Consider the following 27,465-nt stretch of genomic DNA (forward strand, 5'->3'; position numbering starts at 1 on the left):
GCTGCTGCCTGCTAGAGCATGTTGTCATTTATGAGAGGTGTGCAAGCAACAGCAGCACCAGTCTGAATCATTATTTTCCTACTATGTGTGAGTTGCCAAGAAGGATGATTAAGGGAAAAAGAAAAAAAAGAGAGAGAGAGTCTATGCACAAATTAAGATTGGGAAAGTGGGAGTGGCATTACTTGTCAGGTGAGTTAATAGATTCTTTCTGCTCTGTGGGGTGGCACCACAAACACTTATTTCTTTCTGCTGTGCCGATTTAATTTTTGTCTCTTCATTTATCAGGATTATTGCCTAGCAAGGTAAGTGCAGATCAAAATTGTTTACTCACCTCTAACTAATATCCATTGTAAAATATCAGCAAGTGGGATAGAAAGGCTGATAAGAAAAAAATTAATATTTTAAACTGCTGCACGTATTTCTTTTGTTTCATTCAGTAGAACTTTTCAGTTCCATCCAAAGCCAATTGCTTTTCCTAAATTACTTTCCTCTCCACGGAAACGGTGTTTCGTAAATAGTGAATAAGATCAGGCAGCCGTGGTTGTAAAGAGTAGGAATGATTAAAATCTTCATACTTCCTGTTGTAGAAATTACTGTCCCTGTGTTACAACAGACTGATTGTGTCAAGGCACCCTTCATGTGTGTTTTAGGATTTAGACTATTAGATTGTTGTAAGAGCCTCTGCTGCAGAAGGAATTTTCCTGTCAGTTTCTATATGGGTGTGTACACTCTGCTCTGCTTTCTGTGTACTATGACTAATCCTGACTAGGTTGCGCTGTGGGGCTGGGATGTTAACCTAATAATCATTTTGATTTTCAACCAGGCTGTTTAGTCTCCTTAATTCACTCCTTATATACTAGGCACAGTATATTTTTTGGTTCAATTTGTCTCCTTTTCCCAAAGTTTCTTTCTCTTTCATATCCTCTGACACAGGACCTTATCCTTCTTCCAATAAAATCAATGTAAAACTCTTTGCTCACACTGAAGTCAACAGAGCAGGCCTGTGCTTTGCACAATTTAAAGAAATTACAGTTCAGAGGAGATCATATCTTTCACATGTTGTCCTTTATACATCACTGGATGATCTGCCAATAGGAGAACCAGTCTTATTTTCTTCTTCTTCTGAAAAGGACACACAAAAGCCTTCTAGTTCTTTTATACCTTTCTTCCTTAATATAAACCGGTTAAGGGTTGAACTGAGCTCATTTTCGTTTTAAAGGTCAATGTCCTACATGTCAAGCATGGACATGGGAGGTTGACACTATGTACTCTGCTCAGTGAAAACTTCCATTCCGTTTCAGTCTTGAAGTGAACATATTGGTCAGATTGACAGCTCCAGAAATTCAAGTCCAATCATTATTCCCAGGATTGTGTAGATAGCAGCAACACAGGGTTCCACCCACTGCCCACACAAGGGTGCCCCATGCTTCTTTTGGGGGACTGCGTCTCAGATAGATGGTCCTTCTCCATGGCTGATTTAACTGCTTCTCCTCTACTTAGATGGCCAAAAAGTATGTCTATTTGGTAGTTCTTGTATTGTAGTTTACTGTCTTATAGAAACTGGCCTGAGACCAAAGTCATTTCCCACAGAGCACTTTCACAACATTGCTTATTGCTGAGTCTGATTCAGCTGGATTCAAAACAGGAGATGCAGAGATTAAGAGCTTCCTACCATCCAGGTCTCAACACGAATATCAATATTCTCCTGATTATTATCTATTGTAATGGGGTATGCTACGGGTAGGTCTCTGATTAGGTTTGCTTTTCCTTTACTACCTGAAGATTTTTGTTGCATTCAGCAATGAAATTAAAACTACGTATTGCACCGAGAAACTTCTTTCAGTCAGGAGTCCTCAAACTTGTTCTAAAACCTTCCAGCTATTTTTGGTATTTGAAGCTTTTCTATAATGTCTTGTCCTTCCATTTTTTAAAAAAAAATCAAATGCAGGGTCACAAGCTGACTGTGCTTAAAAGAGGCCATTATGCCTTGGGCAGCTGTACAAGTGCTGACCTATTATTTCTGTAGGGTGTGGAAGGAAGGATGCAGCAGGAGTCTATGCTGCAGTTTTTAAAATCCCGATTCAATTTTTTCTTGACTCCTCCCTGTGATTAATGGCTCAACAGCTGGGGCTCTCTATAGTTTGCTTCTTTTAGAAATGTACCAGTGTAGTCTTTCTAGGTCTGCTAATGGGCCTAGTAGATGTCCCAAACGTCCTCTCTTTAGCTATTCCTGTTCCCAAGGCTTTAAATGGCAGGGAAATGAGGGACATGGCCCAAGGTTCTCCAACCTTTAAAGGGTCCCGATATTCCATAATATTTAATACAGTAGCTTCCTTTCAAACATTAGATATCAAGTCAAAGCCTCTAAATCTCATACATCTCTGATAGGAGAACCTCATTCACCTGTAATCTGACCATGGCTGTTCCGTGTGAAAGGATATTTAAAACCAGGCACCTGAAGATACGGGTAGAGTTTGAAGCTGGTTCTGCATGATGCTGAAATGATTTTGTTAAGGAAGATAATGCAGACTTTGAATGGTTACCTTAAGCTTTCCCTCACTTTGAGGTCTTTAGCCTCCTTGCTTCTCTGATTCACATTCTTCTGCCTTCTTTTTGACCCAGATAGATTCTTTTCTTCTGATCCCATCTTTTCTCTCCCTCACTCGTTCCTCCACCTTGATCCCTTCCCTCTGAATACAAAAGATGAGTAGATTGATCATTCCGATCTGGACACAGGGTAATTCTTCTTCCCTATTTTCTATAATCTCGGCGTGGATCCAAGGTGTGTCTTACCATCAATAGGGATCATAATCTTTGCTAACAGTCTGCCAAATCATTTGGGTGTGGGGGATGGTGAGGCCTCAGCAGATCTCCCAGTCTCTCTTGGGCCTGGACTAATTACTATCTTCAGATCTGGTGTGCTGGGATTCCATGGTTCAGAGGAAACCTACCGTGTGTGTCTTTGACTCCTGTAGGACACCACAGTACTTTAAGTTTAAAAATTTGTGTTGGGTCTGCTGCTGTGATTTGATCACAGATGTTTATCCAGACTGATCCAAACCTTCCATAACATTTGAATTTTATCTGGCTCAAGGTTTAGGGTGAAGTTCAGGCTGGGTACTTTTACAAACTCATTCATCCACCCCAATTAGTGCAGACAAGAGAGTGCAATGGGCGTCATCAGAATGAAAGTGCCTTTTGCTTCCTCCCAGTGGGAATGCTCAGGAAGCAAGAACTAGCCCAACCCTAATGCTGAGTAACACTTGCACGGCTCCAGCTGGAGTTGGGGAGGCCTGGGACATCAGGAATGGATTCCTGCACTTTCAGAAGGAAATAAAATTATACCCTTGTGGGGAAAGGGTATTGCTGGGGGCTCTTTCCTCTTCCCCTTCACTCCAAATGCCAGAAGGAAGGGTGGGGTTCAGTCTTTTCCTGGCTCCATTTTCAAGAGCTATCAGCCAAGGAGGTTTATCTATAGACACACTGCCCAACTCAGCCACTCCTTGGCTAACTATCATTCATTCAGGAAAGTTCTTGCCCACCTACTAGGACAGGGGCGGGCAAACTTTTTGGCCTGAGGGCTGCATGGGTTTTTGTATATTGTCTGGAGGGCCGGTTAGGGGAGGGAGTTGTGGCCAAGCCCCCACCTCCTATCTGCCACCCCCCCCCCGCCGGACTCCTGACCCATCCAACCCCCATTCCCAGACGGCCCCTCTGGGACCCTTGCCCCATCCATACCCCTCCGCTCCCTGTCCCCTGACTGCCCCTGGATCCCCGCCGCCCCCCCATCCAACCCTTCCTCTCATTCCTGACACCCCCTGGGACCCCTTCCCCATCCAACCACCCTTTCTCCCTATCCCCTGATAGCCCCGCTGGAACCCTTGCCCCTGACTTCCCCCTGCTGCCCCATCCAACCCCCCTCCTTCCTGACTGCCCCCCAGGACCGCTGGCCCCATTCAACCCCATTTCCCCCCGACCACCATCCACACCTCCACCCCCTGACCACCACCCCGAACTCCCCTGCCCTCTATCCAACCCCCCCAGCTCCGTGCCCCCTTACCGTGCTGCCTGGAGCACTGGTGGCTGGCAGTGCTACAGCCGTGCCGCCTGGCTGGAGCTGGGCCACGCTGCCGCCACTACCACGCAGCACAGAGCACCGGGTCAGGCCAGGCTCTGCAGCTGCGCTGCCCCAGGAACTCACAGCCCTGCCGCCCAGAGCATTGCGCCGGTGGCAGAGCGAGCGAGTTGAGGTTGCGGGGGAGAGGGAACAGCGGGGGAGGGGCCGGGGCGAGCCTCCTGGGCCAGGAGCTCGGGAGCCGGGCAGGACGGTCCCGCGGGCCGGATGTGGCCCGCGGGCCGTAGTTTGCCCACCCCGTACTAGGAGCTCAAGTGAGACACTGTATGTGCTCTGTGCCTTCCCTGATGTGATTCCTTCATATTCTCCAACTTCTCCCTAGGACATCATAAACCTATCTCTAGTGGAGACTATCTGTGATTTCTGCCTGCCCTAAAAACTCCAAAGAAGAGTAATACCCTACCAGAAAGAACAGAACCAGATGAAAACCTTTTTGGTTTATAACCCACAGCAACAATCTTTGATATATACAGGTGGAAAAAATGATGGATTTGGCACTATTCTTCCAATCCCAATACAGTATCTTAGGGGAAATGAAGACATTAGAGCCTTTTGAAACAAACATTCTATGTTTTATTGATGGCAATCAGATCATTAGAAAAAAGAAATTATAAATGTTGAGTAGTTTATCATCCCCAAAATAGAATCTATTTGGTAAAACGCCTCTCAAATATAGGGTGACCAGACAGTAAGGGTGAAAAATCGGGACGGCGGTGGGGGGGTAATAGGACCCAATATAAGAAAAAGACCCCAAAATCGGGACAGTCCCTATAAAATCAGGACATCTGGTCACCCTACTCAAATAGGACTAATTATTGGATCAATATACAGTACAATGAAAGGTTCTTCATGCAATACTTCCAATTTTCAGTAAGGAATGCACTTGACTACAGAAGAAGCGTGAATCTTTATGACCCTGCCAGCAGGTAGGGGATCTTGGGGGACAACTACTGCACTGTTGGGGTGCAAAATAAACTTTATTAAGAAAATGCAAAAACAGGGAAAATTCAATAGTGAGGGGTATGGGGTTTGTTAAGGTAGACAGTTGGGGAGGGGTTTCTTTTAGTAAATAGGATAGGGAGTTTCAATAGTGGGGTACAATACAGTGGGGTCCAATACAGTTGGTAACCAATTAACACTGAAGTATAAATGTAACAGGTAGCTAACAGTTCCTATGTAAAGGGTGTGTCACAGCAGTATATAACCAACTAACAGTTATGGGTAAAATGTGTTAAATAACCAACAACTCTAGGTAAAAATATGTCACAGTGGTGTAAATGTAAAATGTGAGGTGTGTTAGAAAAAGGGTAACCAATGGGGTTTTATGCTAGACTTCAGTAATACAATTGAGGTTTGGCAGCAGCAGGAGCGGGGTGAGCACGTGGGGGAAGGGATTAAAAGAGAAAGAGAGAGAGAAAGGCGGTGGTAGAGGAGTGAGGTTGGGGGATGGGGGAAGAGGAGCATGTGGTGGAGCAGAGACCAAAGGCAGAGGCGCTGCGGAGGGAGATTTAAACTCAGGGAGACAGAGAGAGCAGACAGGCTGCAAGTTTAAACAGCAGAGAGACTGCAACGAGTGACTGGGGAGCTCGGGGGGAGACACGGGCAAGCTTGGGGGGGGGCGGTTTAGGGCAGCGGGAAGACAGACTTAACCACAATTATACAGAACACAGTAAAATCTTATCTATGATCTAACTTAACCACGACTACAGAAAGTAGCAAGTAACAGAACACAATGCAACAATTTTTTTTAAACCTAACTTACAGAGCACAATACAAACAATTCTTTAAACCTAACTTAACCACAGCTATGCAAAATGAAATTACAACTTATCTAGACTAAGAACCTGATTCTATTAGGTGCACCTTACACTATGCAGCTTCTTTGATCGGGAGGGGGATCAGTTCCGGAGGGCAGAGTGGTGTGTGCCCAGGGTACAGCCCCGGGGGGGGGGGGGGTTAACTAGTGGTGGCTGCGGCAGTGGGGTGGCTGCAAGCCGGCAGCCCAGGATATAGTCCAGGAAGGCACAGCCTAGCAGCGGCACAGGCTTATTTCCAGCAGCAAAGGTGCTGTGGAGCAAGAAACAGATTACAGATACAGACCAAGGAGTTAGCTTGGGTCTGTTTGCTGGGGAAACAAGGCCAGCAGCTAGGACAGGGGGAATTTGCAAGAGGGAGTTTTTACCAATCCCCAGGACAGCAGCAAGCACAGAGACAGGAATGGCAGTAGCATCGGAGGATGGAGAGAGGACTCGATTTGCTTACAATAATCAGATCTCGAGGCACAAATTTGTTGTTCGTGGGAGGGGAGTTTAAAAACGCTCAAAAACAAATGAGAGCGTGGAGAGGGCCCCCCCAAAGACCCCTAGCTGATCAGACCAGGTGGCAAAGCAAGGACCTTCTCCGAGGTCTGATCAGAAAATGTCCGGCTTTAAAGGCAAACTCAGGCAGTTTCCCACCAGTACTTTTGATTGGCTCCTCTTGATACAGGGGAGGAGAGAAGGCAGGGAAAGGCTGCAGGTAAGCATAGGCATGCCTGGGCATGTTCTGAGCCACAGGTATGACTCATATGCTTAATTAGTTGGCCACTTCAGGTCTTGCATTTCTGAGCAGCGCCCCCCACACCGAGCCCGGGTCTGAACAAAGGAACCAAACAAAGAAGCAAGAAGCCCCCTCCCTAGGCAGAGCAATGGCTCCAGTTAGTCTGTACAAGCCATTCCTATGAATAGGGCTGTGACTTTAGTTAGCACAATGGCCGGGAGGGGCGGCCACACAGGACAAACAGAAAGGAGAGGGGAAAAAGGAGAGGGGACAGCTGTAACAGACACTTTGGTCATATCCATTCATGTTTCTCCAACACTGGTGGAGTTAGCAATAGAGATGGAAAGGAAGGATTTCAAAGTCATGTGTTGCAGCTTTTACTGGAATAAGGAAGAAGAGTTTCACTCAATTTTTAAAAATATTCGTACTCTTACTCTCTGGAAACCAAGTCAGACACTTAACTCACATGCATGTCCACAGTCGAATGATTTGCATTAAGTATGAGAATAATAATTCTATTATGGCTTTGTAGAATCTTTTAGTTACAATCTGGAAGGACCAGATTCAGGTATAGTATTCTATTCTGATGGTAAATAGTTTAGCATTTAAGAAGGAAATCTTTCAGACGAGTTGCACGTTTCATTCTACATTTTGGTAAGTCTTGCCAAGGAGGCCAATTGTCCATTGTCCTTTTTGATGATGTCTCACGTGTACACCAACTCCCAGTAGCGCATGGCTGGGACATGTTACTGAAAATGAAACAAAATAATCCCTACCTTCATTATACCAGAAACGTGGGAAACAAGTTAAAATGTGTGTGCTGGTGGTGGGGGAGGCATGTATGTAATAAGGCAGGCAGCCTGGGAAGGAATGCGGGTATGTGATATTTTACACACACAAAAGTGAATGTGTGTAACTAGCAAGTGCATAAGAGAGAAAGACTCTAGGAGAAATAAAAGGACAGTTTTAACCTGTTCTTTCCTCCCTGTCTCTTGTAACTGTTCTATATTCCCTGTTTTGTTTAAAGTGGCGGTTGAGCCCTAAACTACTACTGAAAAGGCAGCCTGGCTTTTAGGGTATGGAGAAGAAATTTAAATAGTTCAGGGAAAGGAAAAAAAGATGGAGAAATTTAAAAGCTAATAAGTCAAAACAATAAGTGCTTATAAATCTTTTCTCTGCTATTTTCTATGAATGCTTTTCTCACAATGGAAGGATACACTGCATAACCTTTGGACTTATGCAGTCCAACTTAAAAAGACATTTATGTAAGAGCTCAATACAAAATGTAAAATGAATGAGCTATACTCTACTAGGAATAAGCCATGCCTGTCTGTGGGTATGAGTGTGTAGCATAGATTTGGTTGCAATTCTTGGGTGGTAGCAGACACGTGGCTCTCTTCCTTATGCCTCAAAGCATTTAAGGCACGTTTCCAATGCCATGCTATGCACACCACAGTGTGGCATACAGATGTGGTAAAAATATGATAGAACACTCATGGCATATGTTTACCAAAATATTTGGTATACTTTGAAAGGTTGCTGGGAAACAGGTGCGTCTTGCAAGGAAATTAATCTATTGCCAATATTCACTGACGCTGAGAAAACCTTGCAAGAATGCAGTATAAATTAGGTGTGTTTTTTAAACGGGGATCTAGTATGATGCCATTTGGTTGCTTCATATAATTAAATTGTGCAATACATTTCAATAATCTTTTTACATAGCGTCTTTAAGACTAAAGATATCTCCAAATGCTTTACAAAAGTGAATCTAGAATTACATACAGAAGTTAATTAAAAAGAAATCAAAGCTATTTTTCTTATAAAAGGCCCTCTCTAATAAAAAACCTTGACTATTAAGATGACAAGTTAATTCTAGTATACAGGAGACACTAATATGCACACATATGTATTCCCATAAAATTTACAAATACTATTGTTTATTTTAGAAGTTTCTACTAAACAGCAAGGGCCACATTTTCAAAGGGTCCCCTATGCAGCATCTCTCTGCATATACACAGCAATGTGCATGCATACCACACCCATACCACACCTACACAGTTTGTGCACCCAAATGTTAGAATTTACACAGTCAGAAGTCTTTGCACTTGCTATGTATATGGAGGTAACTGTGTACAAATTCTTTCACAATGTGCAAAAAAAATAATTTGCTACATGCAATATTGAACAGGTACCTGATTACAGACAGTCTATTGTCCACATGGCTAGTGGTTCTCATTGCAGTTCCAACATACTCTGCTGCTACTTGGGATTAGGGTTGCCAGGCATCTGGTTTTCGACCAGAACACTCAGTTGAAAAGGGACCCTGGTGGCTGACCGGGCCATTAAAACTCCGGTTGGTGACGCAGCGGGGCTAAGGCAGGCTCTCTGTCTGCCCTGGCTCTGCACGGCTCCTGGAAGCAGCCAGCATGTCTCTGAGGCTCCTAGGCGCAGGGGTGGCCACGGGAGCTCCACGCGCTGACCCCACCCCAAGCACTGACTCTGCAGCTCCTATTGACCAAGACTGCAGCCAATGGGAGCTACGGGGATGGTGCCTGTGGACACGGGCAGTGCGCAGAGCTCCCTGGCCCCTTCATCTAGGGGCTGCAGGGACATGTCGTCCGCTTCCAGAAGCTGTGTGGAGCCAGGCAGGGAGCCTGCCTCAGCCCCACTGTGCCACTGACCCGGAGCCTCCTGAGGTAAGCGCTGCCTGGCCAGAGCCCGCACCCCAACCTCCTGCCCCAGGTCAGAACCCCCTCCTGCACCCCAACTCCTTCCCAGAGCCTACACCCCAACCCCTGCCCCAGCCCTGAGCCCCCTCCTGCACCCAAACTCCCTCTCAAAGCCTGCACCCTGCACCCCCTCCTGCACCTCAACCCCCTGCCTGAGCTATGAGTTCTCGCCTGTACCCCAAACCCCTCATCCTCGGCCCCACTCCAGAGCCCACGAGCCCGCAGATCCTCCCGCACCCCAACCCACTGCCCCAGCTCTGAGCCCCCTCCCGCACTCTGAACCCCTCAACCCCAGCCTGGAGACACCTCCTGCACCCCCAGCCCCACCCCAGAGCCTGTACTCCCAGCTGGAGCTCTCACAACCTCCTGCACCCCAACCCCTTTCCCTAACCCAGTGAAAATGAATGAGGATGGGGGAGAGCGAGCAATGGAAGGAGGGGGGAATGGAGTGAAGGGGGGCGGGGCCTCAGAGAAGGGCGGGGCAGGGGTGTTCGGTTTTGTGCAATGAGAAAGTTGGCAACCTTAATGGGATCTTTTCTGGTTATGACAACAGAGATGTAAAATAGCTTAGTAAGTGTTTGAGAATGCAGCAGAGTTTCAGAGCCCAGGTCAGCTGACTTGGGCTTATGCTACAGAGTCCCGGCTCTCCGAGCTCTGGTCAAGTGAAAAAATTCCTCCTTGGGCTGGAGCCTGGGCTCTAACACCGGGTAAGGGGGCTTCAGGGCTTGATGTCTTGGCTTAGTATTCCCTTTGATCTCTCTCTCCTTAGCCTTGACAAAACACTGATGTGTCACTCAGGGTTGGGAATGAGTAGTTATAAACCTGGCTCTTGTGTTTGAGTGTTTGTTGGGATGCTTCTTATCTAGGCCTTGTATTGCCTTTCCTGATTGATTCCTTTAACATTCCCTTTTGATCTAATTCTATAGCAAGTAACCCATAAAAAACAACCCAGAGAGAGATATGCACTGTATTCATACAAAACAATACAAGTATTTCCTAGTTCATCTCAAGCACATAGCTAAGTGACTTTTGTTAAGGTCTCAGGGTACAATTCTAGTCATACAGAAGTCAATGGCAAGATTCCCATTTATGTCAATGTTTCAGACTTTCTGTTTTTCTGTCTCCTTCTGTGTTACTTCACAGAAAAACAGTGGAGCAGTTAAGGTGAGTTTTTCCACATTTCTATCTTCTAGACATCATAGTATTGCGGACAGATCTGGCCCAAATTAACTCAACCAATGGGCCATATTCTTCTATAAATCCAGAGGAATGCTTAAATCCTACTATTCAAATTAGACTCATTGACTACAGTACAGCTGAGGAACACCTCCTTACACGAGGGCTGAATTTGGCCCAAATCTGTTCCCAATAACTTGACAGTCTAGATCAAAATGATCAAAATGTTCCCAAACACTTTCATAGCAAGAACCACATTTTAATACAAAGATTGTCTCATGGGCAATCTCTTCCTGATTTCACAGATCACCTAAACATTCCTGTGGCAATGGCAGTAATTGCTTACATATAAAAATCGTAGGAAAGCAATTGCAATGTAAACAGTTGGAAATGATAAGTCAGCACAATAGCTGGGATTTCCATAGGAACCTAAGGGAGTTTGGTACCCAACTCCCATTGAATTTCAAAGGGATTTAGTTTCAAAAGGATACAAAATGAACTTAACTCATTTAGGCTTCTTTGAAAATCCCAGCCTACAGGACCAGCCTGCTCTTTGCTGAGCACTAGTGAGGGGGCCACCAGTCACCATCTGGGAATGGGAACTTCGGCTCTAGAAGATCAACATGCACAAAAATCCATCGTAGGCTTTGATGGAACAGTTCATTGTGAACCAAGAGACACAAAGGTCAATGAAACAAAGGGGTGTTTCAGTGTCAGGGGTACCTCGAGCACAGGAGAGGTACCTTTTAAATCTGTGTAGTTTAATTGTATACATCAAAAATAGATTAAATTCAGATTTGGCCCTTTGTGCCTCAACATGCACTGTTTTATCTTGATCTGACCAAACTTCCCCCGCTTCTTGCTGGTGTTATGATGAACAAATCAGTGTTGCACCCCAGAAATCTTTACAGCATGAGCAAGTGGTAGATTTTTTAGTTACCTTGGTCTTATTTTTTTCTGTTTCAGGAAAATGGCTATCGATGCTCTGCGTCTAGCAAACACTGCCTTTGCAGTTGATATGTTCAAAAAATTGTGTGAGAAGGACAAAACAGCCAATATTGTTTTTGCTCCACTGTGTACTTCAACTTCTCTGGCTCTGGCATATAAAGCTACCAAAGGTGACACCGCAACCCAAATGATAAAGGTGAGCCGCTACCTTCACTTTTAGGTACAAAAGTATGCAACTGGCCATTATAGACTATATATTTACTTATTCTTTTTAAAGTTGAACTCCCCTGCTAGGTAATAGTATACAGTAAAAGCTCTTCCAACATGTGTATGTGTGGGAAAGGGTATGGTTTAGGTCAGGAGTCGGCAATCTTTCAGAAGTGGTGTGCCGAGCCTTCATTTATTCACTCTAATTTAAGGTTTCGCGTGCCAGTAATACATTTTAACATTTTTAGAAGGTCTCTTTCTCTAAGTCTATAATATATAACTAAACTATTGTTGTATGTAAAGTAAATAAGGTTTTTAAAATGTTTAAGAAGCTTCATTTAAAATTAAATTAAAATGCAGAGCCCCCCGGACCGGTGGCCAGGACCCGGGCAGTGTGAGTGCCACTGAAAATCAGCTCATGTGCCACCTTTGGCACGTGTGCCATAGGTTGCCTACCCCTAGTTTAGGTGACACCATGGTCTATTGCACCAAGGCTTGCATCTCTTTCAGACCAGGGTTTACTCCTGGGGGAATTCTGTGCCTAAAATTTTGTACCCAAAAAATAAAAATTCTGTGTACAATATTTTAAAATTCTGCATATGTTATTTGTCAAAATAACACAATGTTATTATGCCAGTTTCAATTATTTTGTAATTTAAAAATACCTGTCAGCAACTATGTCTATGCAGACAACAAAAAAAGGTTCAGGAAATGTTTTTTTGACAAATAGATTCCTTACTAGACATAGTAATACAGAACTCTGAGTAATAATTCATTTAAACTAAAATACAAAACCATATTTTCACCCAACCCCTCAGAAGGAGTGCAAAGGCTTGGGGGAAATCAGGGTTAATGGAGGAGCTTAGGGAGAGGAAAATTTAATTGCTGGGAAGGAGGCTGGGTGTGAACTTGGAGAGTTGTTGGGTGTGGGTGGAAGAAGTATGGAACAATTTTTTGGTGTGTGTGGGGGGATTGCTAGGGAGCCTTCACCATGCAGACTCTGGCTGACCCCTTGGGACAAAGTGGGGATTTTCCCCTTGTTATGTTGTAGGTGAGTCTAGCTGTTTTGCATGAATACGGTGTGTGCCTCAGTTTCCCTGCGTGCTGCACCAATACCTTGGTGGTGGGAATAGGGATGTGTGACTTTGGCTGAGACCTCTGGGGCAGGTGAGGCTGCTCCAGCTGCCTGCACATATGCTATGACTGGTGCCCTTTGTAACCGGAGACCCAGGATGGGGATACAACCAGGTGACGACCAGGTGTCTCTTTGCCCGGGGTACGAGACAAAGACAAGGAGGAGCAACGGGGGTGTTGGAGGTTGGGTTGCTGGAAGCTGGGTAGTCTGCTTGGGGGGACTGAAAGAGTGGGAGTCCAGGGCTTCTGGCCCAGAATTCCCCAAGATGGACTTGGCTGAAAGTCACCGATTTCTTTGCTAACAAGTTCTGTTCTACGCTGTGTTCCTGTCAACTAATAAATCTTCTGTTTTACTGGTTGGCTGAGAGTCATGTCTGACTGCGGAGTTGGGGTGCAGGGCCCTCTGGCTTCCCCAGGAGACCTGCCTGGGTGGACTCGCTGTGGGAAGCGCACGGTGTGGAAGGGGTTGCTGAATGCTCTGAGGTCAGATCCAGGAAGGTTGAAGCTGTGTAAGCCTCTTGCCCTGGCAACAGTATGCTCAGAGAGGGGAAGATGCTAAACCAGAGTCCTGACTGGCCTCATACAAAGTAGTTCCAGAGCATTGCCTGAGGACTCCGTGACATCCCCCAGCCTCTCTCATTCAATCAGTCACCTCTGCCCCTGTCTCCATGTGTTCCTGCACCATCCATCGCAGGGATCGGCAACCTTTGGCAAGTGGCCCATCAGGGAAATCCGCTGGGATGGTTTGTTTACCTGCAGCATCTCCAGGTTGGGCCGATTGCAGCTCCCATTGGTCACGGTTCGCCATTCCAGGCCAATGGGGGCTGCAGGAAGCGGTGTGGGCCAACGGTTGTGCTGGCCGCCACAGCACATCCCTTGGCCCACCATCTCAGCCCGCCAGCAGATTTCCCTGATGGGCCACGTGCCAAAGGTTGCCGATCCCTGATCCATCGCCATGTGTCCTTGCATCCTCACTCAGCCACCGCTCTTCCCCCCCCCATTTACATGTATCCCTTTATCCCCGTCTCCACTGTCCCCATGTGTCCCTGAACTCCCACTCAGCCACCCTCTCCTTCTGTCCCCATGTGGCGCTGCATCCCCTCCTTCCATGTGGTTCTGTACTTCAGTCAGCCAGCCCCATCCCCCGTCCCCATGTATCCCTTGACTCTCTCCCCCATCACCATTTGTTCTTGTGTTCCCAGTCAGCCACCCCTCCCTCCATCCCCATGTGGCCGTTCACCCCCTCTCAGCCATCCACTATCCCCATGCATTCCTGTATCCCCTCCCCGTCCCTGCACCCCCACTCCCATTCAGCACCTGCCCCAGTCTGTCCCCCCCACTAGCCCTTTTGAACCCAATTCTGTGACCCCCCCAGGGCTGCTCACACCTGGGAGCAGTTGCTATATTCTGGCAGCCCCTGGTGGGCAAAAGGAGTAACTGTATCACCTTTCCAGCAGAATGTATTTTCTGTAAAAAAAAAAAAAAAAAAAATTCTGCACAGCACATGAATTCTGTGTATGTGTAATGGTGCAGAATTCCCCAGGAGTACCAGGGTTCCACTGTGGTTTACTGCAAAGTTGAGACCACTGAACTTTCTGGAGAATGGCTTTTCATTACAGCACAATTCAGCATGATTGGCAATGCCTACTCAGGATAGGCCTGGTGTTTTAACAGCAGGGTGCGTTGCAGAGATGTCTAGGGAAACATGCATAAAACAAATTTTGCCAAAATCCATTATAGTACACTAGAATCTCAGAGTTACGAACACCTTGGGAACAGAGGTTGTTCATACCCCTGAAATGTTCGTAAATGAACAAAACATTATGGTCGTTCTTTCAAAAGTTTACAACTGAACATTGACTTAATACAGCTTTGAAACTTTACTATGCAGAAGAAAAAATATGCTTTTAATTGTCTTAATATAAAGGAAACAAGCACAGAACAGTTTCCTTGCCTTGTCAAATTTTTTTTTGAAACTTTCCCTTTATTATTTTAGTAGTTTACATTTAACACAGAACGGTACAGTATTTGCTTCCCACCCCCTTACCGCCCCCCCCTTTTTTTGTCCCTGCTGCTTTGCTCTGATTGCACACTTCCGGTTCCAAATGAAGTGTGTGGTTGACCGGTCAGTTTATACTCTGGTGTTCATAACTCTGAGGTTCTACTGTAAAAGTATTTAATTCCATTGGCAATAAAATTCACCCTTTCCCCTGAAAGTAGTCAAGAGGCTTAATGCAGTAGAACAAGCAGTGATGTCCTATGTGGACACAGCTACAGTGCACTGAAAGGTATGTAGTGTACTTTGATGTACTGGTAGTGCCCTGTAGCAGTGTCCACCCTGGGTGCTACTATGTGGCAAACTAGTGTGCCGTAGACACTTCCTTGCCAGGTGCCAGTGTCCCCTAAGATAAGCCCTGATACAGCTCTGGAAGTATTGCTGATGTGCAAACAGCTGAAGAGTCTCCCCCTGCTGGATACCTAACAGGGCTGCAGCTTTACTAACTGCTTCATATATGCTGTAATTGCCATACAGATGTATTTCCCATGCTTAAACAATAGCAATCAAGATGTGGGGCTCTTCATGAGGAGATAATGGGTGAGGCTTGGCCAAGACAATTTTGCTATGGTTACAAAGACAAACTGGAAAGAAGATAACAGTCTTGGAGCTTTTCTTTTTTCTGTAGGGGATACGTGTCTCCTTGGTATTTAAACAACATCTCTATAGAGATAATACCCTATATATTAGCCAGTCAGATTTCTGGAATCATCCTTGAACATTTCATCAACCATTTTGTGTGCTCTCTTATACCTGGTGAGGAGCAGCACTTAAAGGGTTACACTTGCAGGGAAATAAATAAGGTGGCAGGAGACATAGTGTATGCACACTGGCAGTGAATAGATTACATCTACAGGGGAAGGAATGATGTGGGGAAGGGGCAATTACACTCTGCTATTCCCTGTGCCTCATTTCAGGAACTTGAAATAGACACTGTAATGACCAGTGGGGAGTCGATGAGAGCTGGGCGGGGCTTTTTATTTAAAGCAGTGTGACAAACTTAATGGTATTGATTAATTTAAATTTAGAAGGCGATCTTCAAATTGAAACTGCTAGAAATTTTCCTCCCACTGTCCAAAAGTGAAAATCAGCACTTACATTTAAAGGGGTAGCAGTATAGTCAATTCTCAGGATTTCGTTGTGACTTTCGTAATATTTGGCGATTTTCTTAAAGCCCTGGCTTTTAAAGAAAGGCGATTAGTAAAAAGCCCCACTGCTTACATTAAAAAGAAAGTTTCTAGCCATCTTTGTTGCTGAGAAAAGCATAAAAAGGTGACCAGAGTGTACCTGAAAGGCTCAGAAACCAGAAGACAATTAAAAAGAATCCAACACTTTTTTTTTTAAATCTCATGACCTTTTGGAACCTGACTCATGATTTTTGAATGCATGGGCTTTGCATTCCGAGTTAGGTACCCAATCATCAGCTGTATTTTTCATATCACTGTAGCTGCTGGCATCTGATTATTCTTTAAGCAATTCTGCTTCCGCTCCCCCTTCGCCCCCAAATAGTTTATATACCACTGTGTTGTTTAAAAACTGCTCTTCCCTGTTCACTAATTCTTTGGGAGGTGTAAATGCATAAGAAGTTTGAACTACTGATATTTCCTTATCTTAAAGTTATAATTCAATAAAGCTTCTGTAATTTGCTTCAGATTTTTAAAAAGTTGCAGCTGTTCTGATCCTAAGAATGATGTTTTCTCAAACTACAAGCGGTTACTCAAAGTTTTTTTGGAGGGATTGGAATTTGTGGACACAGTGACAGCCCAATGCTGAAAAGACAAACTTGATAAGCATCACTTGCATGAGTAGTCCTATTGATTTCAGTGGGACTATTTCCACAAATAACATTGCAGGCTCAGGACTTTAGCTTTATGTGAGATTTGCAGACAGGGCTTATAAGGGGAGAAAGAAGCTTTGTTACCATTGTAAATATAAGGAGCAATGACAGTGGCCAAATACTAGTACTGTTTATTACTGAACAGCTAGGGATTTTAAGCCAAGAAAGACGCATAATATCTTAACATGTTCATTAACAGGCACTCCATTTAGAAGACATCAAAGATGTTTTGTTTGGGTTCCAAACGGTAACGTCTGATGTTTCCAAACTCAGCTCTTTCTTTTCATTGAAAATGGTCAAACGGCTCTATGTAGAAAAGTCTCTGAACCCTACCACGGTAAGTAGTTAAGGAATACATTTGATAGGCTGCTTGGCCAATATATTGACTGGCTCTACAGGCCTTATGGTTATTTTAACATAATAGACTGTCTCTGTTTGGATGTTACTGTGTTGGCCTCAGAATTAAAATGTCTTTATCCACTTAAACTGCATTTCTTTCTAAAAAAAATTTTAATCAAGCCAACTTATCAAAATGCCTAGCCTACCGTCGACACTAAACAAGTTACTAATAATCCAAAATCTCTCTTTCTAAAATTACTAGAATAGCGTGAAAAGGGAAAGCCCCCTTACTTAAAATTGATATAATGGTAGTTTACTAATTTCCATCTATCTATACATTAGCATGGACTGTTGAAATAAAAAACAAAGTTACAAAGTCAAGTGCTCAGAAATTACAAAATGCCAGAATTAAAGTTGTCCATGCGGCCTTAACTCTGCCTCCTTGTGCACAATCATTAAGATAGTCTTTAAATATAAGATCACATCAAATTTTTTCCCTTCGCTGGGTCTCCCTTTCCCATCAAACATAAATGACTTTTCTGTGCCTTGAAGACCCTGCACAACATAGCAACAGTATTAATCAGCTTTAAAATGTTATGGTCTGAAATTGTTTTACTTAGGACAGGGATTCTCAACCTTTTTCTTTCTGAGGCCCTCCCAACATGCTATAAAAACTCCACATCCCACCTGGGCCACAACAGATGGTTTTCTGCATATTAGAGCAATGGCTGGCGTTAGGGGGTAGCAAGCAGGGCAATTGCCTGAGGCGCACAGCACAGGAGCCCCAGTGAAGCTACATTGCTCAGACTTCAGCTTCAGCCCCAGTTGGCAGGTCTCAGGGACCTGGGCTTCAGCCCTATGTGGTTGGCCTTTGGCTTTCTGCCTTGGGCCCCAGTGAATCTAATGCTGGCCCTGCTTGGAGACCCCCTAGAAACCTGCTCGCTGCCCCCCAGGGGGCCCAGACCCCTAATTGAGAACCACTGACCTAGGAGACTGTAATCATCTAAAGATAGATTTTTAGCTATTTCTCTGTTTTTTCAGGCGATTCTGTGTAGTATCAGTTTCACTGTTTCCGCTATAGAGTCAGTTTCACTTTTTTGTTATGGGTCATTTTCCTTGTGATTGTAAAACCACAATAATTAGAATAGGGAGCCAGGGGCAGTCTGTTACCTGAAACTATTTTTTACTCACATCTGGAAACTGACTTAATATCAAGTTAGTGTCACTTTAAATTAAGAAAAACAAGACCAAAGAAAAAAGTTCTCTTCCCCCCAACAATTACTCTATAGCTTCCACCAATTACAATTTCTTTTCCCGAATATCAGGCTTGAAGTTTTCAAGTACAAGACATGCTTAAATTTTAATTTAAAGTATTGAGTGGTTAGTGGAAGCTAAATAAAAAAGTCTCTTGTGATATACTTATTTGACAACGTTTCCATCTAATAACACATATTACTACTAAACAAATAGGGTTTAGTAGTAATATGTGTTATTAGATGGAAACATTGTCAAATAAGTAGCACCATCAATTAAGTAATGTACAATGTAGAATGTTAAAATTTTATTGTAATTTTACCTTAAAAAAGTTAAAAAACAAAAAAAGAAATTGAAAAAGTTAAGTTTCTAGTAGCAGCATTAACACTTCTGCATTTCACATTCGGTGTGATTTTATGCTAAGTCTTTTATGATGAACAGCGATATAAATTATATATATTAAGCTACACATGTTTATCCAGACAAACAGGAGCTGAATTACCACATGCAATACGGGTACATCAACATTAAATCTGGAACCTTAACTTAGGCATTTCCTGATTTTTGGAGACTTTATTGTGCAATTAACTTTGCATTAACAGGGTTTATTTGCATTTAATGTGCCCGATTTTTTTAAAAAGGAAAATCATTAAGGCAGCATCAACTCTCAGAATAATCTCATATGATTAAGATGGTTAAGAACCTTTTCTGCTAGCTTAAACATTTGTGTCAGGATAAGAATGTCGGCTTCCTTACAGCTGCATAAATATTTAAACTACCTGAAATCTTTACAGTAAAAAGGCTTTAAGGCACAATAGGCATTTATGCTGGGTTAAAGATTTGTCACCTCAAGTTCTTCCGATTCAAACTCATGAGTCCAAAGGTGGTGTGTAAGTGTGCCCCTAATTCTCACACACACACACACACACTATGATTTATGTATGTCAGGTTTGGAAGCTCAGCTGTTTTTTCACTTGTGTGGGAAAAAAAACAAGTGTGACAATTAAAAAGAAAGGAAAGTGATTGTTTGCTTTTTCAACTCACAGCACTCAAAAAATGGCTGAAAAGATTTCATTCAAAATTAAAAACAAAAACAAAACAAAACACAAACAACAACAACACTCCTTTGGACAGAGCTCAAGCACAGAAAATTTCAGCCCAAAAGCTGATTTTTTTCAGAAAGCTAAAATCCAGTGAAAACAAATCATGTAAACTGTTTTTCAGCCTTATTTTCGTGGAGGCCTAATAGCATCCATTAAACTCTTCAAATATATTGTCAGGATGTTGAGGATGTAGATTGTGTGAATAGTCTATTTTTACCAATCATTTGCAACAGGAAGACTATGTATGTTGTGTCATTTTATCATCTCAAATTGTGGTAAGATAGGCACTTTTTAAAGGCCATAGGTCAATTTATTCCCTCATGTAATACAATTGAATCTTGACTCCTGTTGAACCTCTGAGCTGATGACATTCACAGGATCTCTTTGTGTCGAATGAGCCCATGTGGTAGGAATATTAAATCAGTGGGATTGCACCCGGGACGTATTTGACTCTTTGTGTCTTTCAGGAGTTTATCAATGCCACCAAGAGACCATTTCCATCTGAACTAGAACTAGTAGACTTCAAAGAAAAAACGGAGGAAACCAGGCAGCAGATCAACAAATCTGTTTCGGAGCTAACCGATGGCAAGTATAGTTTAATCCAGGAGACCCTACTTAACGTCTCTGAAGAGAAATGAGAATTCTGGTCCCTTGTGACATTTTTTGCTAACATTGTCAGACATAAATATGTAGTGAAAGAAACGGGAACATGCTTTCTTAGTGTGATCCTTAAGATTAATGATGTTAAATATATTCTGACATAGAAAAGATGCAGTAGTGAAACTGAACTAAGGACTAGATTGTGAAAGCCTTCCGTATCCTGGTGAGTAGTTACACTTGACTTCAATGGGTCAATTTGAGAATAATTGCTCTTTGATGTTAAGGGTTCATATTCGGGCCTAAACAAACATTCAAAGGACCGTATTAATAATTTTAATCCAATATCTGACCTGCTTTAAAGTTGTATGCTAATGGCAAATGTTCCCCAGATTCCAAATTTTGTGGGTTTTTCCCCCCCCAATTCATTTCATACAGGCCATTCATTCCTTGGCCTGTTTGCTGACATAAAGGTGCCAAATGGTGGTGATATTTCCTTATCTGGATACGTCTTTATGTAATAATTGGACTGAGATCACTTACTCATATCAAATAGGCCACCAAACAGCTGTCAGAAGTTAATGATGTTTTGGACACCACTAATGGATACCAGATTTGAATCAGTGACCAGGAGATTAAGGGTCCCAGGACAGAGTGTGCAGAATTCCTTAGGGGGGTTGCATTCCCAGCTCTTGCCAGCCTGCTGCTGAGTTTAGTAGCACAGGGCTTGATAGCACTGTTTATTTACTGAGCACTCACAGGATTTCTTGGTCACTAGTACCCCCAGTGGTAGGACTATGAAATTAGATATACATGATTCAGAGTTTCATTCTTCCAGAACTGGCACAGGTGGGATTGTGCAGATAGCTTGTACTGCCTATTTTGTGCCTAAGTCTGTGCATAAAGAGAAGTTATGAGTCTAGAATGCTGTCAATCCAGTTCCTTTCGTGACATTGCTAAAATTTTAGAGTGTCTGGAAAACAACAAAAATACCTTTCTATGACTTTAAAGCGTACCATGCAGTACTCGGTAGCGTGCTATAACTGAAACAGCACGTCTTGTTTTTTCCCCATTCGTCTGATACCATCTCAATCTGAAATTAGCAGCAACTAGCTTTGAACTTTGCCTTTTGCTCCCTAAATTACAAACTGTATCTCATAGAAACTTGCTGTAGAAGCCTGCAGCTCTCTAGCCATTACCTTTCTGTATCTAGTGTCTGAATGGCTGCAGCTCTCTCATAATAGCACTTGCTATTTACCCTGACCACAATGGATCAGATTCATTAAAATCCATTACTTCCAAGACAGTTACACCAAAGATGAATTTGGTCTACAGTCCTTAAAATATTCCTTGTAAAAATGTAACCAACTATAAAAATAAAATAACCACCTGTAACTATATTCACTAAAAATGAAAGATCAATAGCTTTTAAGAATTTTTTTATTATAATATACCCAATATAGGAAAAATCATCTGGATTCCAACACCACATAAAACACAAAATAAATATTTTACATCATTTGGAAGTTCAGGTCCGCCCCCAAGTTAGGCTACAAATACTAAAATCACAAGTAGGGTGTCTCCCTCTTGAATTAAATTTCCTCATCTGTGAGTACAGTATCTAGCCAACCCTAGTATTGTAACCTGGCAGAGTAATCAACTATTCGAACAACAATATTGCTGTATTCTATTAATGACGTGCTTTTTTAAAAAAAACATGTGCACAGGTAAAATGGAGAACATTTTGAATGAGGGGAGTATAAATGACCAGACTAAGATCCTCCTGGTTAACACGGCTTATTTTGTAACAAACTGGATGAAGAAGTTCCCAGAGGCACAAATCAAAGAATGTCCCTTTAAAATCAACAAGGTATGTTTTAAAAAAGGCATTTAAATTATCCTGTTTCAAAGTAAGTAAACGTTTGGAAGAATTGAAATAGAAATCTTCAGTATTACTAGGCTGTCATGGAGCTCTCTACTGAGACTTGTCGTTTTGTGGCCTGGGTGCCTTGAACCGGTTAACATTTTAATGTGTTGGTGGTTTTATATTAACCTTTCAAAGACCCCACCTCATCAGTTTCTATGATCTGAAGAAAGTTACCAGATATATTTTTCTCTATGCTGTGAAGTTTACTACACCACATGTTCTCAACCTTTTTCTTTCTGAGGTCCCCACAACATGCTATAAAAACTCCACATCCCACCAGTGCCCCAACAACTCTTTTTCTGCATATAAAAGCCAGGGCTGGTGTTAGAAGGTAGCAAGTAGGGCAATTGCCTGGGGACCCACAAAGCTAAGTTGCTCAGGCTTTGGCTTCAGCCCCAGGTAGCAGGGCTCAGGGCCCCGGGCTTGAGCCCTGCATGGCTTTATGCCCAGGACCTCAGTGAGTCTAAAACTGGCCCTGCTTGGAGGACCCCTGAGACCTGCTTGCCACACCCCAGGGGGCCCCAGACCCCCGGTTGAGACCCACTCTATGACTAGAGTGTCATGGACAGAAAGAGTGACCATTAACTGCCATTATGTGAGTGAGGGAGAAGTGCAATCTCACAGGTAACTGCACCCCAGAGATTGTAACCAAGAAACTGCATCCTAAACCAAAGAGGTAGCCAGTGCAGGGCACAGAATATTGGTGTTATACACTCAGAATGGCTCCCCAGCTCGAGACAAATCACTGCACTAGCTGAAGACTTCAGATACCCTTGAAGTAACCTCAAGTAGCTCACACTGCGGCAAGCTAGTCTAGAAGTTACAGAACAGTAGATCACTGTGGTGGGATTTGTGTCAAAGAGAATGGTCAAAGCCTGTGGCCATGCAGAGACTGAAAAAAGTACAACACACTACAACTAACTCCTGATGATCCAGAGACATCAACGACTCCATCATAACCCAGAGACTGTTAACAGCACTGGCGAAGGCTAGTCGCACCTCCCAGAGAAGGCATACTCACAGTTCCCACCCATTCCTCAGTCTAAATGCTTCCCCCTACCCATCAGCAACACTTCCATTTTATCGGAGTGGAGACACTAAGCCGGTGTTCTCAAGGGAAAGCACGGACAACAGTTTCTGGGTTCAGCCAGGAGGTGGTGCAAAGCTATCTAGATCTTCATGCTAGAGCTTTGGAGCACCTATCTGAAGGTCATCTACAAACTAGGAACATTTCAGGCCACAGTATTTCACTATGTCATCTAGTGAAATAGCATGTCCTTGGCTTTTGTAACATGGACCATTATTTTCTCACTGGGTCAATGGTATGTTGGTCCAGCTCAGGATCAGTTAATAGTTTTGTTTGACAGTAGTCAAAATGTTAATGACAGGAAACATTTGGCTGTATCATATGATTGGACCCCAAAAGTTCCTTTCAGACTAATATTAAAACAGTTTATGGAAACAAGTATCAGAGGGGTAGCCATGTTAGTCTGTATCCACAAAAACAATGAGGAGTCTGGTGGCACCTTAAAGACTAACAGATTTATTTGGGCATAAGCTTTCATGGGTAAAAAAAAACATTTTTTCCATGCATTCCTCCGAGTTTATGGAAAATGTAAGATTCTTTATAAAAAAAGAGGCACTCTTATAGCTTTCCACTTGTAGCAGAGTTGTTGCCAATTTTTTGCTACCCCATCCTGATTATGTTGTACCTCGGCCATTGGCATATCTTCAGTGCCTTAGGCTGACTGATATTGCAATGCCTTTTAGATGTTATACATTGTAATTTACAGTGAAACTGGTACCAGAGGCCACCCATCTGCGGCAACCTCCTGTCTTCAGAAACCTCCCCAAAGTGTCCCCCAGTATATTAAGTAGAAAGCCATTTCCACCCATGTTTGTCATTCTGGAATGAGGCCAGACAGGTTTCACTGTATATGAAGGCAAACAAATGCCCCAGTCCAAAGAAATGATGCATAGGTACAACTCTCACCCAAGCACACATACTTGCCTTCTTTCCATCCCATTTGTGAAAGAAAGGGGCTGCCAAGTTGTACCCTATATGTTTTACAGACTGAAACAAAACCAGTGCAAATGATGAACGTGGAAGCTACGTTTTGCCTGGGCTACGTAAAGGAATTAAAAATAGCAATCCTTGAGCTCCCTTGCCTCAACAAGCACATGAGCATGCTCATTCTGCTACCAAAAGAGATTGAGGATGATACCACTGGCTTGGAACAGGTAAGAGAAATAGACAAGGTTTAAATGTTGTTTCCAAGGGAAGCATTCCATTTACAATAATTCTGCCTCTAAGGTATATTTTCTGTATTATTCTCAAGCTACTAAGAAGGGAATATTAGTTCCTTAGGAGTTAACCGTCTCCTGCTTCTCTGCACCTGATGTCGTGTTTGTGAAATCGCATTTCCACCTCAGCTAAAGGAAATCACTTGGAGTGCTGTATCTAGGACCAAGTGCTTTTGTAGAGTCCACTAAGTGCCTCACCGCATCTTTAGGCACCTAAATACCTTTAAAAATCTGGCCCAGAGATCTAGTTTCCATGTTACTGTATGTGTAGCCTGGTGATTATAGCAAAGCACTTAGGCCCAGATCCACAAAGGCACTTATGCTTCTAACTTTCACTGAAGTTAAAATTTGCAGTGTATTTGTAGCCATGTTGGACCCAGGAGGTTAGAGAGACAAGGTGGGTGAGGTAATCTTTTATCAGATCAACTTCTGTTGGTGAAAGAGACAAGCTTTAGAACTTACTCAGCGTTCTCAAAGTTTGTCTCTTTCACCAACAAAAGTTGGTCCAATAAAAGATATTACCTCACCCAACCTGTCTCGCTATTGAAATAGAGGGTTGTTAGAACCTAACTATCTTTGTGGGCATTACAGTCGTGATTATTGGGTTCTCTTATCAGCTCTGACCTGAACTTGTTCAAAGGTAAAAAAAAAAAAAGTCACTTCACTTTTCATGCCTCAGTCTCCCTCATTTGTCAAAGGGTATATACTAGTGCAGGGATCGGCAACCTTTGGGACTTGGCCCACCAGGGTAAGCCCCCGGCAGGCTGGGCCAGTTTGTTTATCTGCCGCATCTGCAGGTTCGGCTGATAGTGGCTCCCACTGGCTGCGGTTTCCTGCTCCAGGCCAATGGGGGCTGCGGGCCGAGAGATGTGCTGGCCACCGCTTCCCGCAGCCCCCATTGGCCTGGAGTGGTGAACCGCGGCCAGTTCACAGTTCAGACATTAAGGGTCAAGGAACCCCACTTACCTCTGTGCTACTCACTGTGAGTAAAGATCTCAGAATCTGGCCCTAATTGTGTTAGCACTAGCATAAGCACATGCAGTTTTGTGAGTACTATCATTTATACATGGAAGTTGTATTCAGATCATGAGACATCCTTTAATTCAAGTTCGAGATGGATTCCAATGAAATCACCTGCTCTGCACACCCCTCAGACTTTGGGCCAAATAAATTTCTGGAAACAAATACTGACTAGATTAGGGTGACCAGATAGCAAGTGTCAAAAACTGGGACAGGGGGTGGAGGGAAATAGGAGCCCATATAAAAAAAGCCCCAAATATTGGGACTGTCCCTATAAAATTGGGACATCTGGTCACCCTAATCTAGATCCAGATCAGAATTTTGAAGCTTGAGTCGGTTGTCTAGTTCAAATGAACATAAGAGTGGCCATACTGGATCAGACCAAAGGTCCATCCAGCCCAGTATCCTGTCTTCTGACAGTGGCCAATGCCACATTTCAGAGGGAATGAACAGAACAGGTCATCATCAAGTGATCCATCTCCTGTCACCCATTCCCAGCTTCTGGCAAACAGAGGCTAGTAATTCCATTGCTCGTGGGCATGGGAATCAAGAGGCCTTGGCTCACATATCAGCTTTGCTTTTTCACTTGCTATGTGGCCCTGGGCAAATCACTTAAGCTGTCCTTCACAATTTCCTTGAGGTACCTACCTCAGAGGGCTATTGTGATGATTACTCACACAGTACTTGTAATGTGCTAAGGACCAGATTATAGTCATTTAATGGAGTTACTATAGAAACCTACACCAGTGAGTTAAACCAGAGTTATATCAATGGAACTGAAATTTACCCTTCGGCATGATAATTACTATATATCAAGGGCAAGTTTAAGTCCCTTATCTTTGGTTTTTGAAGTGAGGAGGACAGTGGGGAGTGTCTTTTTTCCCCTTAAACTGACCATTAATATGCTCCCTTGCCTTATTCTTTCAGCTTGAACAGGCGCTCACTCCTGAGACGTTAGTACAGTGGACCAATCCCAGCGTGATGGCCAATAGCAAAGTGAACGTGTTTCTTCCCAAATTTAAGGTGGAAGGGGATTATGATCTGAAGCCTGTTTTGGAAAGCTTGGGGATGACAGATATTTTTAACGAGAATGTAGCAGACTTCTCTGAAATGTCTGAGACTAAGGGCGTGGTTTTGTCACAGATCATCCATAGAGTCTCTCTGGAAGTAAATGAAGAAGGTGCTGAATTGAGAGAGGTACCAGGATATCGGATCCTGCAACACAAAGATGAATTTAAAGCTGACCATCCATTTATCTTCTTGTTTAGGCATAACAAAACCCGCAACATTATTCTTTCTGGCAGATTCTGTTCTCCTTAAATAGGGCATATCTATTGAGAAAAAGCAGAATCCATTTGTTGTGATTCATATTTCTGTAAAGCTTTGCATCCTGAGTACCACCACTGAAAGGTAATCTAAGATGTTCATATATCAAATAGGCAGCACCACATACTTTTCACATGCAGCAGTCATATAAAATGATGCAATTTAACTCATTTTGTTTCACTCACCTAGAATAAGGAATTTAGCACCACACAGGAACGCTCATGTGTTTCATCAGGAAATACCCCATCTCCAGCAACAAACAAACATTCATGTTTCTCTGATGCATTTCATTTTCTAAAAGAAAATTAAATCAAAGTCCGTTTTCCTGGAGGAAGGTGAATTGGAATTGCTGAGGGATCTGGAATTTCATAATGAAAGCTGGCTCAGTTTTCTATAAATGTATCTTGTGCTGTATCCAGAATCTTTCCAAAGTGTAATCCTACTTCCAAAAAAAAAAAAAAAAAAAAAAAAAAAAAAAAGTATTTTGACATTTGGGATAGCTTTGATCCTTCGGTTGACTGTGCACTGGCACAGTGGTGTGCTTGAGTGGAACGTTCTTGGCTTCAGTGAGACTCCATTCGGGTTGAGCAGTGTGTCTACACCGTCTGTTGGAGGACTGGGCCTGCCATCTGTAATATGGAGTTAACAATTCTTATTCACTTTCATAAACTGCAGCGATATCTAGGGAAGAAATGCGCTAGATAATAAAATAATTAATGATAATACTTACAGTTGTGACCGTAAGCGCCAGATCCTCAGCTGGCAACCTCAGTGGAACTATGTTAATTTACACTAGCGTAGGATCTGGCCCCAGTAGCTTGGAAATTCCCTAATG

At 43.3% G+C, this 27,465-nt stretch overlaps 1 protein-coding gene across 1 annotated transcript; it reads left to right on the top strand.

Annotated features, from left to right (window-relative positions):
- Positions 1-222: 222 nt before the first annotated feature.
- SERPINB5 (serpin family B member 5) lies at positions 223-27,096 on the top strand. The gene is made up of 7 exons (XM_034762106.1): positions 223-302; positions 11,545-11,722; positions 16,960-17,097; positions 19,924-20,041; positions 21,781-21,923; positions 24,054-24,221; positions 26,232-27,096. Exons 2-7 carry the CDS (start codon positions 11,549-11,551, stop codon positions 26,622-26,624), a joined length of 1,134 nt encoding a protein of 377 aa, XP_034617997.1. The 5' UTR covers positions 223-302; positions 11,545-11,548; the 3' UTR covers positions 26,625-27,096.
- Positions 27,097-27,465: the final 369 nt, after the last annotated feature.

Source organism: Trachemys scripta, chromosome 2, assembly GCF_013100865.1.
Source record: "Trachemys scripta elegans isolate TJP31775 chromosome 2, CAS_Tse_1.0, whole genome shotgun sequence".
NCBI lineage: Eukaryota > Metazoa > Chordata > Testudines > Emydidae > Trachemys > Trachemys scripta.